The following is a 13,832-nucleotide window of genomic DNA, read 5'->3' on the forward strand; positions in this document are numbered from 1 at the left end:
GACTACCATCATTGCCTCAGACACTTGTGGCCAGTTCCATGTGGTATCCATGTCTATACTATAGTTGGTTCCCCTAGTTCTGCATGACTGGGTCTTCATTCCACTATAGCTATGAATGAGGACCTTAGAAGATTTTAGTCCTTATCACTTCTTCTCCATGCCACAGAAGTCTGATAATATCCAAGACCAAGCCTGATTCAGAGAAGAAGCCTTCCACCAATATTTCATAAACAACTTCACAGGTCCCCTCTCACAAGCAGTACCCACTCCCTAACATTACATGCTAATCATCCGCATCCTTTGATAAATGACGGGAGAAATACAAGAAATAATACCGGGGAAGCCTACGATTATATCAGTGTGTCCAGAAAGACTCTTAGCTTCAATATACAAGAATTAAAATGAAAGAATCTAATACATTAGATAAATGTCATGGCTCAATTATTCCTAAATTCTTGATTTTATATAACCAATAAGGAAAAATAGCCATCTTTTGCTTTCCTTACATATCGCCTTACTTACAGAAAGTGCATAAATAGAATTCAAGGTCTAGAGACACAATTGTTTAATAAGCTACTTTAATTCAATTAACTCTATGGAAAGGAATGAAAGAAAAATATAAAGTTGTTCCTTCAGTCTTCTGACTTAATATGCTACATGAATGAGGGTAGGAGAGTGGTCAGACAGTATTTCTGCTCATTCTGAGGTCACTGCGTATTCTAATGTAGCCCTGCATATAATTACCAAAACACATCTTCCTGCTTAATCCAATCCCTGGGTTCCCTTTTGTTGAGCCTTTGTTATGTATCAGAACTGTGAAAGATATTAATACAACCTAGCTAAGGCCTTTGCTGGATAATCATAAATGTCTTATTTAGATGTTTCAAGAGGTACCATTTGAAGGTTTAATTGTGAACTTCACATAGAGTTTCGATTAATGGTGCCACTTTCAAAAACAGCATCAAAAATATTGCTTACTAAAAAATTGTAATTGTGACTTCTGAATGTGTCTTCAATAATAATTCCAGATAATTAACTTGATACATCTAAGCAATGAGGTGAGTTGGCAAATGCTGGGGTTCCAGAATTACAGCACATTCCTGCTCAGAACTATTATTAATCTATTTAGCTTCAAAACAGAACTGTAAACCTCTCAAAAAGAAATGTCCAGAAGGCATAATGACTAACATTCACCCCTCAATGTGCTCCAAACTGGAAATTTTAAACATAAAGTCTACGTAAGATTTATAACAGAATCTCTGCTCAACAACATAACATAGTATTTGGAAGAATGGAACATCAAAAGAACAAACATAATGTTAAGAATTTATATTTGCTCATGTTCATACTATTCACATTAACTGTTGAATAAATTTTCTTCAATCATGTTTTCATCCTGTCCTTGTATAAAAAAATCTGTTGGGTTCTTACTTTCTTCCCACTTGTTCACTTGTCCTATTCGTTCCTACTATAATTCCTTTTTTTTAAGATTTTATTTTTCCTTTTTCTCCTCAAAAGAAGAAGCAGCAGGCCACCTAAAAGAAGTGGCCAGTTGAGCCATTTTGCCAACCTGAAGAATTTCAGTCATTTTTCATTCTGTTTTGTTTTTTAATAAGTGGAGAGAGTTTATATGCAAGTATGTGTGTGTGTGTTTGTTTGTTTAGCTCCTGAAAGATGGCCATGTTTTTGTTAAATAAAATATCTGGTTTCAGCCAAGAGACTGATTAATACATGGGCCATAATGACCAAAAGTAATACGGCAAAAAAAATCTAAATCCACCTGCATCATTAATATTTGGTTCATTGTCAACATTCTAAAAAATGACAAGTCATTGCATATATTACAAAATTTCATAAGAACCAGGAGAATTATCAGACATTAGGGGCAAGTCTTTAAATGTCTCCCTAAATCTATCTTGCCCAGGCTAGTATTAAAACAAATAAAGTAAATCAACAAAAACAACAACGAAAATTGCTTTTGTTACTACTCAGAAAGCAAATGTTGAGTTTCTCTGTCAGAAAACAAGCCCAAAGAGAGAACCTGTAATGTTGAGATTTATTCCATTAACGGACCAGCAAGAAGAGATACAGCTACAATCTCCTCTCGGCATCTAATTCTAGGCTTAGAGTCAGTGGATTCTTAAGGTCTATTTGAAACAGCACATGTCTTGACAGCCACCAGAGAGGACAGTTAATCTAAATGCCATCCTCTTCACACAGATATTTCGGTTATCTAGGATGTGTGTGTGTGTGTCAGCCAGACAGGGGTGGGAGAGAGCTGACAAATTTAGTTAAGAAAGTAAAAGTTCCCTTCCCTAAAACTTGTTGATACCTCTCCGGCTTTTCCTCTCCAGGCTTAGTCACTTAAGAGCCAGGATGACCATAGGCAAATATAGTCATAACTCTGATGTGTGGTAACAAAATATCAGAGAAACTCTCCTGAGAGTGATACAAGAGACCTGTATTCTATTTTACCCATAGACTACAACAGTAATAATATAGAGACTTACTTGCATATAAACATCAAACTTGAAAATGATAAATTCATATAAACTAAAGTACTAAAGAACGTCCAGGCCCTGCCCCTATCTTGCATGGAAAAACTGTTTGTTTATTCAATCTGAATATTTGAGGACAATTTGACCCAGAGTGTTAGGTCGTCTTCAAAAATTGCAGAGAAGTTCACTTTCTCATGGATACATGTAACAGTCTGGAAGTGGTGAGCGTTCCCAAAACTTCATGCCTTATCTCTTGAAACAGAAGCTCTCAGCCTCTATCCAGAGCTCTAACTTCCTAACTCTGACCTCCTGATAACTCAAGAGTTTGAGGCACTGGCCATTTGGTGGACAGGTTTAGGGAAGATGCCTTCCTAGAGTTCAGAATTTAGAACTCAGATTACACTTTTCCTTATGGGAAAATATGAAAGTTAAAATGAAATGTTACTATTAACAATGTAGATCAAATGGCTTTTGATTGCTACCTTAGAACCCAACAACTTATGATATTGTATCTACGTAGAAAACAAGTTGAGAGTAAACTTTAAAAGTCAAGTCTGTTTAAAATATTAAATCCATGTTGCATTATATTGCAACTTCAAAAGCACTTCATGTATTTAAAAAATGCCTTCTCATGCAAATGTTCAGTTAATCCTCCTAACAACCCGAAGCGTTTGGCTGAGAACACATTGTTTTTTTTTTTAAATGATGTCATTGTTACAGAAAGTGTAAATGGCTTGCCCAAGCTCAGCTGATCAATAATGGGGATGCTTTCCTTTATTTAGCTAGTGAGGCCTTCTACCTGCCCCTACATTTTCAACTCCTTTCACATGTGTCCAAATTCTTATTATTCTCCAGATTCACGCTCAAATACTCCACGAAGATCATTGTGGCAATCCCTGCTGACAGTGATGGTTTCTTCCTTTGACCTCATAGTTCTTTATCTCTCTTCCTATCATGAATAAATGGATTTGGTTTGGGTTCTACTTGGTTACTTACTACTAGGGTGATCCTAACACGTAAATTAACCATCGTAACCACTTGATCACCGGTTTTCTCATTAGTATAACAGAGAAAACAGAATATATGCCTATACAATTATTTGGAAATTTTATTTTAATAAAACAAAAAGAAAAGAACTATGTGAACTGTAAAGGCCTACACAAAGTTACTTTTCATATACATACTTTTTTTTTCTTTCTTTCTTATATCAACTTTTATTTCCCCTATTTTCTGGTTAAAGAAAGATTCCCTACCTAAAGAATACTTGATTCTGTCATAGCACTCATTGGTGCTTCACCACTAGGTATTTGATACAAATTTGTCAAATGAATGAAGGAATGACTGTATAACTAGATTAATTAAGGCAAGTTTCATAAAGGAGAGCACTCATCGCTGCCTGCTAAATGTGGAAGGCCAAAATCTGACTTCATTTTCTCTCCAATCTCATTGCTGATTTCTTCCCCACCATTTCAGCCAACCTAGATTTATCCCTGACTCCTAAATACACTCTGCATTATTGTGGCTCTAGGTCTTGGACCAAATCATTACCCCTTTCATGTCCTTTATCTGTTGAAATAGTATCCATCCTTATATATGCTCAAACGCCAATTTCTCCATGAAGCTTTTCTTAACCTTACCCACTAGAAATGACACTTCCTCCTCTGAAGTGCCACAATATTTGTTCATATCTCTCACAGCTCTTATCATTTGACCACATATTGTATTTCCTTGTGCATGGATTATCTAACCAAGTACATTTTCATCATGTTAAGATCAGCATTGTTTTAGTTTATCATTATATCCTACCAAACATGTAGTAAAATGTCTTCCATATAGTTAAGTATTCACAATATATGTGGCTTGAATGTCCAACTACATGTTTCTGCCTTATAAATTGCCATGAAAACATGACAAACTTTTTCTTTTTTTTTTGAGGAAGATTAGCCCTGAGCTAATAGCTGCCACCAATCCTCCTTTTTTTGGTGAGGAAGACTGGCTTTGAGCTAACATCCATGCGCATCTTCCTCTTCTTTACATGTGGGACACCTGCCACTGCATGCTGTTTGAAGTCATTATTACTGCACATTCTTATCAAGATAGTATACTATGGGCAGAAACATATCTTCACTAAAATTTAAAAAGCTACCAATACATAAACAAACTATAATCTGTTCTCCTCCTTAACTTCAATGCATGTTCTTATTAATTGCAATTTTATCACTAAAGAATGGCTTCTTTCAAAAGCTAAGGTACTCGGTATAACTTCTGGTTAAAAGAGTAAAAGGTACTTTAGAAAACAACCAGAGGCTGACACATTTTAAATGTACATCATTTTCATTTTTCATCACAGTGAGTATCCAAACTAATGTAACAGCTACCAATCATCATCATTGTTGTTATTGCCATAACAGAGATTTCACTCATAACAAGTCTCCTCTCTCAGAGATGTTTAAATCTCGCAATCCTCACTGCCTGCTGGCAGTTCTTCCCTGGGCTGTTCGCAAACATGATGCACATACAGCCCTCTAACAGCTGTCCTCCAGATGGACCTTCTCCTCGGGGAAGGGCTACCAGATTTCTTTTAAAAATATATTCTTTTAGACCCTAAGCCTCTTTAGTCTCACTTTATTTATATTACTATCCCATTTTCACTGTATTATTTCTTAACTCCAGAGAATTTCTGAGTTTTTCTGCTCTCTTGTCCTTTTTGTCCCTTCTCCTCAAATGTCCCCAAATCTCTACCTATTAAAATGCTATTTTATTCAGGGCCTTTAAGTGCTGAGTTAACATTAACATTAAGTGCTGACTTGCTGAGAACTACTTTTGTATCCTCAATCAGATTAAACAACCTTGAATTCATTTTTGTTACTACTGGCCCCTCTATGATCTGTTATGTCAGAAAGGCTTACCCAAAGACATGGAGACAGACTCTGAGCTTCTTTTGAGAAGACACCCATCAGTGCTGAACCTGCGCTAATGACTTCTTCTGTCTACGAACTGACTTACGCTGTTATTAATGACTCTCAATGAATGAGGAAAGCATGCTCTCACAGGGGATACTAAAATCACTCGCAGGGAAAGAGGCCCGTGCAGTTTGAAAAAGTGTGTTCAATTTTAGATTAAAATTGTATTTAGAATTTGAAAACACTGTCTACTTTTTTCCCCACCACAAATATGATCCCAGTTAAGAGTATCAGAATTTTGGTAGGGAGGAATAAGAATTTAAAAGTTAAAGTAATATCAACATTTAGTACACCATAAATAGCGTGGATCTTACACAGAGTGCAATGAGTAAATGCTCTGCATCTTTCAATCAACTCATATTTACTTTATCTGCCAAATATATCAGAAACCATGGCAATATTTTGGGCTTATTATTGGAGAAACTGTTTTAAAAAATTCTAATTTACAATTGGCAGAGAAGAAAAAAGGAAGGAAGGAGGGAAAGAAGGAAAGAACCGGAGAAAAACAATGTTATGCTGGCATATCAGCTATAAACTAAGCACCATTCGTAGAAGACGATGATATAGTTTAAGAGTTCAGACACACTGAATAAATCTACTCACCTCGGTTAAATGAGGATTGGGATTAAAACCACAGAGGCTACAGACAGTAGTTTGACACTCAGTGCATGTGTTAAAATTGGCCTTTTCTGGAACATGCAACAGAAGTTCAGTGGTGTTGCAAAGAGGACAGATGGTTTTAGGGAGGCCTTGTACTGGAGTCTGTACTGCAGATGGAGAAGTCGGTGGCTGCAGAGGTTTCCCAGCTCCTGTTCGGCTTACCGGTTTTATAGCTTGCTGATCTGAGACCTTTGCTGGGCCAGGCTGTTGAGGAGTGGGCTTTGCTGGGCCAGGCTGTTGAGGAGCGGGCTTTGCTGGGCCAGGCTGTTGAGGAGGGGGCTTTGCTGGGCCAGGCTGTTGAGGAGGGGCCTTTACTGGGCCAGGCTGTTGAGGAGGGGGCTTTGCTGGGCCAGGCTGTTGAGGAGGGGGCTTTGCTGGGCCAGGCTGTTGAGGAGCGGGCTTTGCTGGGCCAGGCTGTTGAGGAGGGGCCTTTGCTGGGCCAGGCTGTTGAGGAGGGGCCTTCACTGGGCCAGGCTGTTCAGGAGGGGGCTTTGCTGGGCCAGGCTGTTGAGGAGGGGCCTTTGCTGGGCCAGGCTGTTGAGGAGGGGGCTTTGCTGGGCCAGGCTGTTGAGAAGCAGGCTTTGCTGGGCCAGGCTGTTGAGGAGGGGGCTTTGCTGGGCCAGGCTGTTGAGGAGCGGGCTTTGCTGGGCCAGGCTGTTGAGGAGGGGGCTTTGCTGGGCCAGGCTGTTGAGAAGCGGCCTTTGCTGGGCCAGGCTGTTGAGGAGGGGCCTTTGCTGGGCCAGGCTGTTGAGGAGGGGGCTTTGTTGGATCAGGCTGCTGAGCTGGAGTCTTTCCGGGCCCAACCTGCTGAGCTGGAGACTTTGCAGGCCCAGGAGGCTGAGCTGGAGACTTGGGCCTGGGCTGCTGAGTTGCAGGCTTTGTTGTTGCTGGTGGTTGGGCTGGGAGTTTTGCTGCAGGCTGTGTAGGTGAGGGCTTTGCTGGACCTGGCGGTTGAGCTGGGGCCTTTGTTGGCCCTGGTTGCTGAGTTGAGGGCTTTGCAGGCCCAGGCTGTGGCGTGGAAAGTTTTTCAGGTCCAGGCTGCTGGGCTGGAGGTTTCGCAGGACTTGCTTGCTGAAGTGTTGGTTTGAATGGACTTTGTACTGAGGCTTTAACTGATTCTCCTCTTACTGTGTCTGACTGTTTAGTCTGAGGCCTCGCTGCATCTCTTTGAAGTGGCAATTTGGCCTGGTCTGTCTGAGGAGACTGGGTAAGCCCCTGAATTGGCTTTTCTGTCCCTGGAGGTTGTGATTTAATTTTTTCTGGTTGCTGAGAAGATACTGATTTGAGAGAGCCATCGTGTTGAAGTGGGGCCCTCACGGGTCCTTGCTGCTTAGGAATTGGCTTGGGTGACTGTTGTTGTGGAGGCTTTACAATTCCTTCAGGTTTTCCTTGTTCCTTCTGAGCTATTTTTTGTTTCTTGGTAGTTTCTTCCTGGGAGGCATCAGAGTCTGTTATCAAATCAAAAGGACTGAATTTATTTACAACAGAGGAGACAGCACTTAAAGGGTTAACCTCTGAGAGGAAGCCAGGCATCATACTAGATTTGTGCTCTTCCTTAAAATCAGTTCTGGACTTTGATTCTTTCAAGCTAATAGTGGAAGGACTCCTTCCAGGCAATTTCTGCTCTGACCTCAGAGTGTCTGTAGTTCTGCTTTTACTGAGACCAGGCTGAGCTGGACGCCCAGGGTCCGGCAGTTTTCCTGGTTGCTTTGGAGGATGACTACTATCCAACTCTTGTTTCCTAGAGAGTGAAACAAAAAGAAGTGAAAATAATGGAAATGATCCCAACTCAAAATAATATTAAAAACCTATTACTTTCTTACACCCTCAAAATTATGTGTAAATACAACTAGAATCCATTTTTGCAACATCCTGTAAATGATCATAAAACTTTTTAACGTCTCTGTTCCTTTCTTTAAATGTGTAGAGATTTTCAACAAGGAGGTGAAAAAAGGGGGGAAAAACAGTACTTGCTACTATGAGGAATGAAAAATTAAGATACCTAGTTCGAAAGTTCTTACAATAAAAATAATTTGCATTTACATTTAATAGAATCTGACCATACTTAAATCCTAATTAGATATATTAACTCAACACAACACTATGTCCCAGTACATTCATGTTCACAGGGTATATTCTTTTTTTTTTTTTCCTTTTTCTCCCCAAAGCCCCCTGGTACATAGTTGTATATTTTTTGTTGTGGGTCCTTCTAGTTGTGGCATGTGGGATGCTGCCTCAGCGTGGTTTGATGGGCAGTGCCATGTCCGCGCCCAGGATTCGAACCAACAAAACACTGGGCTGCCTGCAGCGGAGAGCTCGAACTTAACCACTGGGCCACGGAGCCAGCCCCAGTATATCCTTTTTGATCAAAAGTTATGGTCAAAGCATGTTGTTAGTCTCCCAAATACCAGCATCACTAAAAAATAAAAATATTCACTTTAAAACGTGGGAGTTTGCTGCGACTATTTTGTTTGTTTGTTTGTTTTTTACTTGATTATGAGAATTTACATTAGTTACATAAGGCATACAACCGGACATCAGGGGAATGTCTAGTAAAGGAGGTTACATGATGTCTTTCCAAGGACTCTGAGAAAGTTGAGAATCTATTCAATTTTACCCATTCCGTCTAAAACGGTACTATCCATCAAATATTATCCTTACTAAATTTTACAGAATGAGAATTCCTACTCTGATTAATTGGAAATTTTCCAGAAATAATTGCATCTTTATTATGAAAGAATAGTATCATATCATTTAATTATTTTTCCAATAACTAATTCTTAATCTGAGATCTGTATGCAAAGTCACAATAGATATTTAAAGCATCTTGAGATATAGCCTGGTACACAAACAGCAATAAGCCGATTGTGACCCCACTTTTGAAAAGTATTGTTACTTTCCTCGGATGAAGAAAATACATAATGGCCTCTGTACTGAATGTTTTCTATAGCATTTACTATTGCCATTGTTAGATTATTAGTAATATTATTTATTTTTGATGTTGATTTAAAAATGTAACAAGTAATTAATTTGCAAGATTTCTTTTAATTCATAGACAAATATGATGGATCTTTTGAAATAGTTTTGGAAATGTGATCAATTTTAAATGACTATGGTTAAAGAATTAAAATAGTTTTTTCTTATACATACTTTTACCCAAACATCAAGCATATTAATTTTTTAAATAAGCCATTCTTTATTGATAAAGTTGCAACTAATAAGAACATGCTGCATTAGAATTATGAAAAAAATAAAATTATAAGTATTTTGTTTGATATATATTGCTTTTTAATTTTGGAAAAAAATTATTTCCTTTTAATTAAAAGAAAAAAGGGGAAAGAAACAGTGATTCAGTAGCATTTAAAATACGAGATGATCACAATGAAGTTCTATAGGTTTTAATTTGTTCTCTCAAAATATACCTGCTAACAAACCAGACCATAAATTTTAAATTTCAGATCATTTAGTACTCAATATGAATTAAGTTTTTGAAATTCCCCTAATGACACAGAAATTTGAGTATACATCAAGATGTAAGCCATAGCAGAAAGAAAAAAAGAAGCATTATTTCTGAATAGCCAGGGTCAGAAATAAAATAATCCATAAAATGACAACGTATGCACAAAATGATTTTCTAAAAAAGGTGAATAAATAGAAGTCTTAGTTCTGGCAATTTCCTCCAGGAAAAAAGTTACAAAAACTTTAGACATTATCATGTCTCTGAAGTCTTTTCTTAAACAAGGAACTAAAATCATTACCCTAACAACAGTTCTAAGGTATCTTTTAAAATGCATTGCTACCTATCTCCATTTGGGGCAAATAATTTTGAATGTTTCTTTATAGCCCTATGTACTCTCCTCCATGTGAAGCTAGAAGAGCCACAGCAGACAATCTAAAAAAGATCATTTCCAAAAAGTTCCACCGTTCAGATCTTCGCATTATTCTATTTCTATTCTGTTTTTATGATAGTATTTCACCTACCAACATACGTACAAAATTTAAAAAAACTGTGAATATCAAATATTTGTGATAATAATAAACAAAGAAATTTAGGCAAGCTGCTTGCATGCGAAATTATAATTGCATGTACTCCCTATAAATATAAGTTGTATTATATTATAGAATCCCCTGTGATTAAAATACCTACATAGCTATAAAGACCCCTACAATTTAAACTTAGTTTTAGTTGCTATAATTATGTAAATAAAATGTAAAACATGGAGATCTGGAAGTGAGAAACAGAAAGACAATCATTAAGAAAAGATATAGGCTTACTACTGACCGAAAATATAAAGATATTTTCACTAACTATGGTCTTTTGGTGAATTTTTATTTGGTATAACAGCTGTTCTGTTCAAAAAGAAAATGACTAAAATGCAATCTGTGTCTTCTATACTAGACTGTGAACTCCTAGAGAGAGAATGTTTCACTCATCTTTACATCACTAGAACCAAACCTGGTAACTAGTAGATGAACATCACTGTTTGATGAATGAATGAATAACAACAAGTGAAGGAATGAAAGAATATATCAGGTTTTTGTTTTACTCTACGTTAATGTTTCTTGAATTCTTTTCACTTCAAATTCTTCTACAGGCTTTCTGAGATACAAATGGAAACCTTCCACATTCATTTTAGAATCTGGACTTGGCCTGTTGCTCTAGGAAGAAAAACAGTTGTGGAGGTGTCTACCCAGTATGGGAGGCCCTAAAGAATGCTAAAGAAAATCACTGATTCAGTCAGAATTCATCTAAAATACTCTACTAATCAGAAGTGTTTTTCAGTAAAGCCCTTCTCATATGACATATCTGTAGCTGAAAACAGAATGAGTAGAAGTAATAAAATTGCATTTCCCTGGGCCGACAATGAATCAAAAAGCCACGAGCAGTAACTTCTAGCTTGTAACTACCCATGTTTTATACAACCTCCCTTTTCATTTTACTATTGTCAGCCCCAGACTAGAATTTTTCTTTCATAGTGTAGCAGAAAAAAATGTTTCAGCTACAATTGAGGTAAACATTTATTCAAGTGTAAGAATGTAAAAACAGTTGGAATACTGAAATATGTTTTTAAACAGGCAATGACACTTAACTTGACAGTGCTGAGTCACATAAAATTTTGTAATATTAGAAATACAAGCAACTTTAGGAATATGTATTCATTTTTATACTGCAGAGGCTACCAGGACTTAAAGAAGCTAAGAGAATTAATTCAAGGTTATCACACTAGTTAGTCACAGAAATCTGGTGTCCTGTTTCCCAGGAGGGATGTGGGGGGTGGAGGGCAGGCTTTCCATAACATTGCACTGACTTCTTCATATGTAAAAGAATACAGATACATCAACATAACTCATAACGATGAATAAGTCAACATACAACTTGTCTGTAGCCATCACTGCCAGTGCCATTCACTGCTGATATTGTTACTACTCTTCTTTATAGGGTTCCTTCAAATTAAAATTCAAACAAACATGTCCCTGTTAATTTTGAATTGATCAATTTTCATTTCAATTTTTAATTGAGCCTCAAAATTACTCTACAAGATAGGTAAGACAAGTATCACTTACCTTATTTAGAGGAAAGGAGACTGAGGCACATATGGCTGAGAAGCACATATAATCTGCCACCAGTCAGTTAAAATTAATAGGATAAGAACCTAGGTCTCTCAAGTCTTATCTCTTAAAAAAAAAAAAAAATCAAGCCCCACCATATCTAATTCACACCGCTTAATCTCTTAAAACTTCAGATAATTTGGATATACTTTCTTATATATATTTAAACTAAAGTATTTCTTAAAATCTAAATGGTAAACCATGTATTTCTTTGGTTATCACATACGAGGATAATAACTTTCCAAAACTTAAGTACATTTTCTAGAAATCTTTCAGTAAAACATAAGCAGGTTGCAAAAATCAGAAATGTATTATTTATATATAACTGGATGAAACTTTGACCAACAACTGCTTTGGCTACAAATTACCTATTAATAAGAATTCTACCATTGACAAAATTATCAATGGAAAGCTTTAAAAGTATGTTATCAGATAGAAATACTGCATAAAACACCGTGGTTTTACAGGCTGAAACAACATTTTTCAGCCGCCCTCTGAACAGAAGTTAGGAATTTAAAAATCAAAGCTCACATTTTTCTTGGTATTTGTAACCAACATGCTAAACCTGTTGCTTGTGCCTCTTAGGAAAAATTGCAGAAGAGCTAGTATACATTTCTAAAAGGCTAATAAAAATATTATACCTGGTTATTATCCTATGAAAATCTGGTATATCAACATTTAACACTTTTTCGAAATCGAGTTTTCACCAGTAGCGAAAAAAAGTACATATCATAAGCTGTACTACTTAAGGTAATAGATAAAAAAGCTTTATACCAAAGAAATAGCCCAATATATTACTCGTTTAAAAATAAAGAGCAACATATTCAATTTAAAGGAGCTAGTTTTTACTAGTAATGGTGTTTCACTCCAAGGAAATAGAGTTTTTACCAGACAGATTTTATGCATTTAAGATTTTACATGAAAAATATTGTCACTATCCATAAAATATTTTACATTTCTCCTATATTAAATTTAATATTATAACTATTTGACAAAATTATACGCATATACTTACGTAACAGTTCTTAAGTTTAAATGTTTTCATTTTATGAAGTAGACGATAAGAATCTACACCTATATATCCAGATTCTTTCGTGTTTGCAATATCTCAAAAGAAAACTGTAGGTTTCCTTTCAGATATCATCCAGTAGGAGTGGTTTCAGGACCATAGACAGAGAACTGTTCTCTAAGGGAGGGCCAAGGGTTTATTTACAATAATAAAGGCAGGGCAGGCACAATGATTATACCCTCAGTACTCTAATTAGAAAACAACTAATTTATTAGGAAGAAGAAAATGGAGAGCTAGAGAGGAAATGAATATGCAAATATTACAGATTAGCTCTCAATTGCCTGTGCAAGTTGTCATTTATTTGCTTTGTCTTTAAAAGTATGTATTGGAAACTATTTTAAGATAACACAGATTCACAAGTTCTTCCATAAACTGTAAGACACTTCTGCATATAAAGGGCAGTGGTTTAAAAAAACAGCATATGCTAATTCAGAAACACATGTACCGCACCTGTTCTGCTGTGACCAAACCATCTACTTAATGCCACAATATATTTTAGGGTCCCTCATTGACTATAAAAGGTGTATTCATTAGGTAGAATCACTTCTACCTAAACAGCTCCTGTTCTCCTCTGGGGGTAGGGTGTGAAGGAAGGACAAATAAGCGCGAAGGGAATTAAAGGTATTTTTACAGAAATATTTAGACTTCATTCACGGAGAAAAAGACCCCAAATGACTGAGGAGGTTTAAAGAGAGACAGGAAACCACCGAGCTCTATCCATTTCCCAACACGTTCTTTCTGTATTAATGGAAGATTTCTAGATTAGCAAAACACTGGAGGGCGTCTCTCCCGGCCATCCTAGAGGGAAAAGGTTCCAAAAGGCCAAAAATCACAACCTAAAATCACAGTTCCAAGAATGCAACCCTTGACTATCCCACCAGAAACTCTACAATGCATCATTTTTATTCTGCCCATTAGAAGGCTTATGATCTCTTTATCGCCACCCTATTAGAAAGAATAAAATGAACGGAGGCGACATATATGTACTGCTGTGCTGGCACATACGGACTGGAACATATGTGCAGGGGAAGC

At 36.9% G+C, this 13,832-nt stretch overlaps 1 protein-coding gene across 15 annotated transcripts in view; it reads right to left on the reverse strand.

Annotated features, from left to right (window-relative positions):
• PCLO (piccolo presynaptic cytomatrix protein) overlaps positions 1–13,832 on the reverse strand; it is a 386,717-nt gene that overhangs the window by 372,161 nt on the left and 724 nt on the right. For all 15 annotated transcript variants that reach the window (XR_011437785.1, XR_011437786.1, XR_011437781.1 and 12 more), the window contains exon 2: positions 6,065–7,862. Coding sequence is in view for 7 of the 15 variants with exons in the window: in XM_070264476.1 (XP_070120577.1) it covers positions 6,065–7,862 (1,798 nt within the window). In the remaining 8 variants the exon portion in view is untranslated. The remainder of the gene's footprint in view (positions 1–6,064; positions 7,863–13,832) is intronic.

Source organism: Equus caballus, chromosome 4 (assembly GCF_041296265.1).
Source record: "Equus caballus isolate H_3958 breed thoroughbred chromosome 4, TB-T2T, whole genome shotgun sequence".
Lineage (NCBI taxonomy): Eukaryota > Metazoa > Chordata > Mammalia > Perissodactyla > Equidae > Equus > Equus caballus.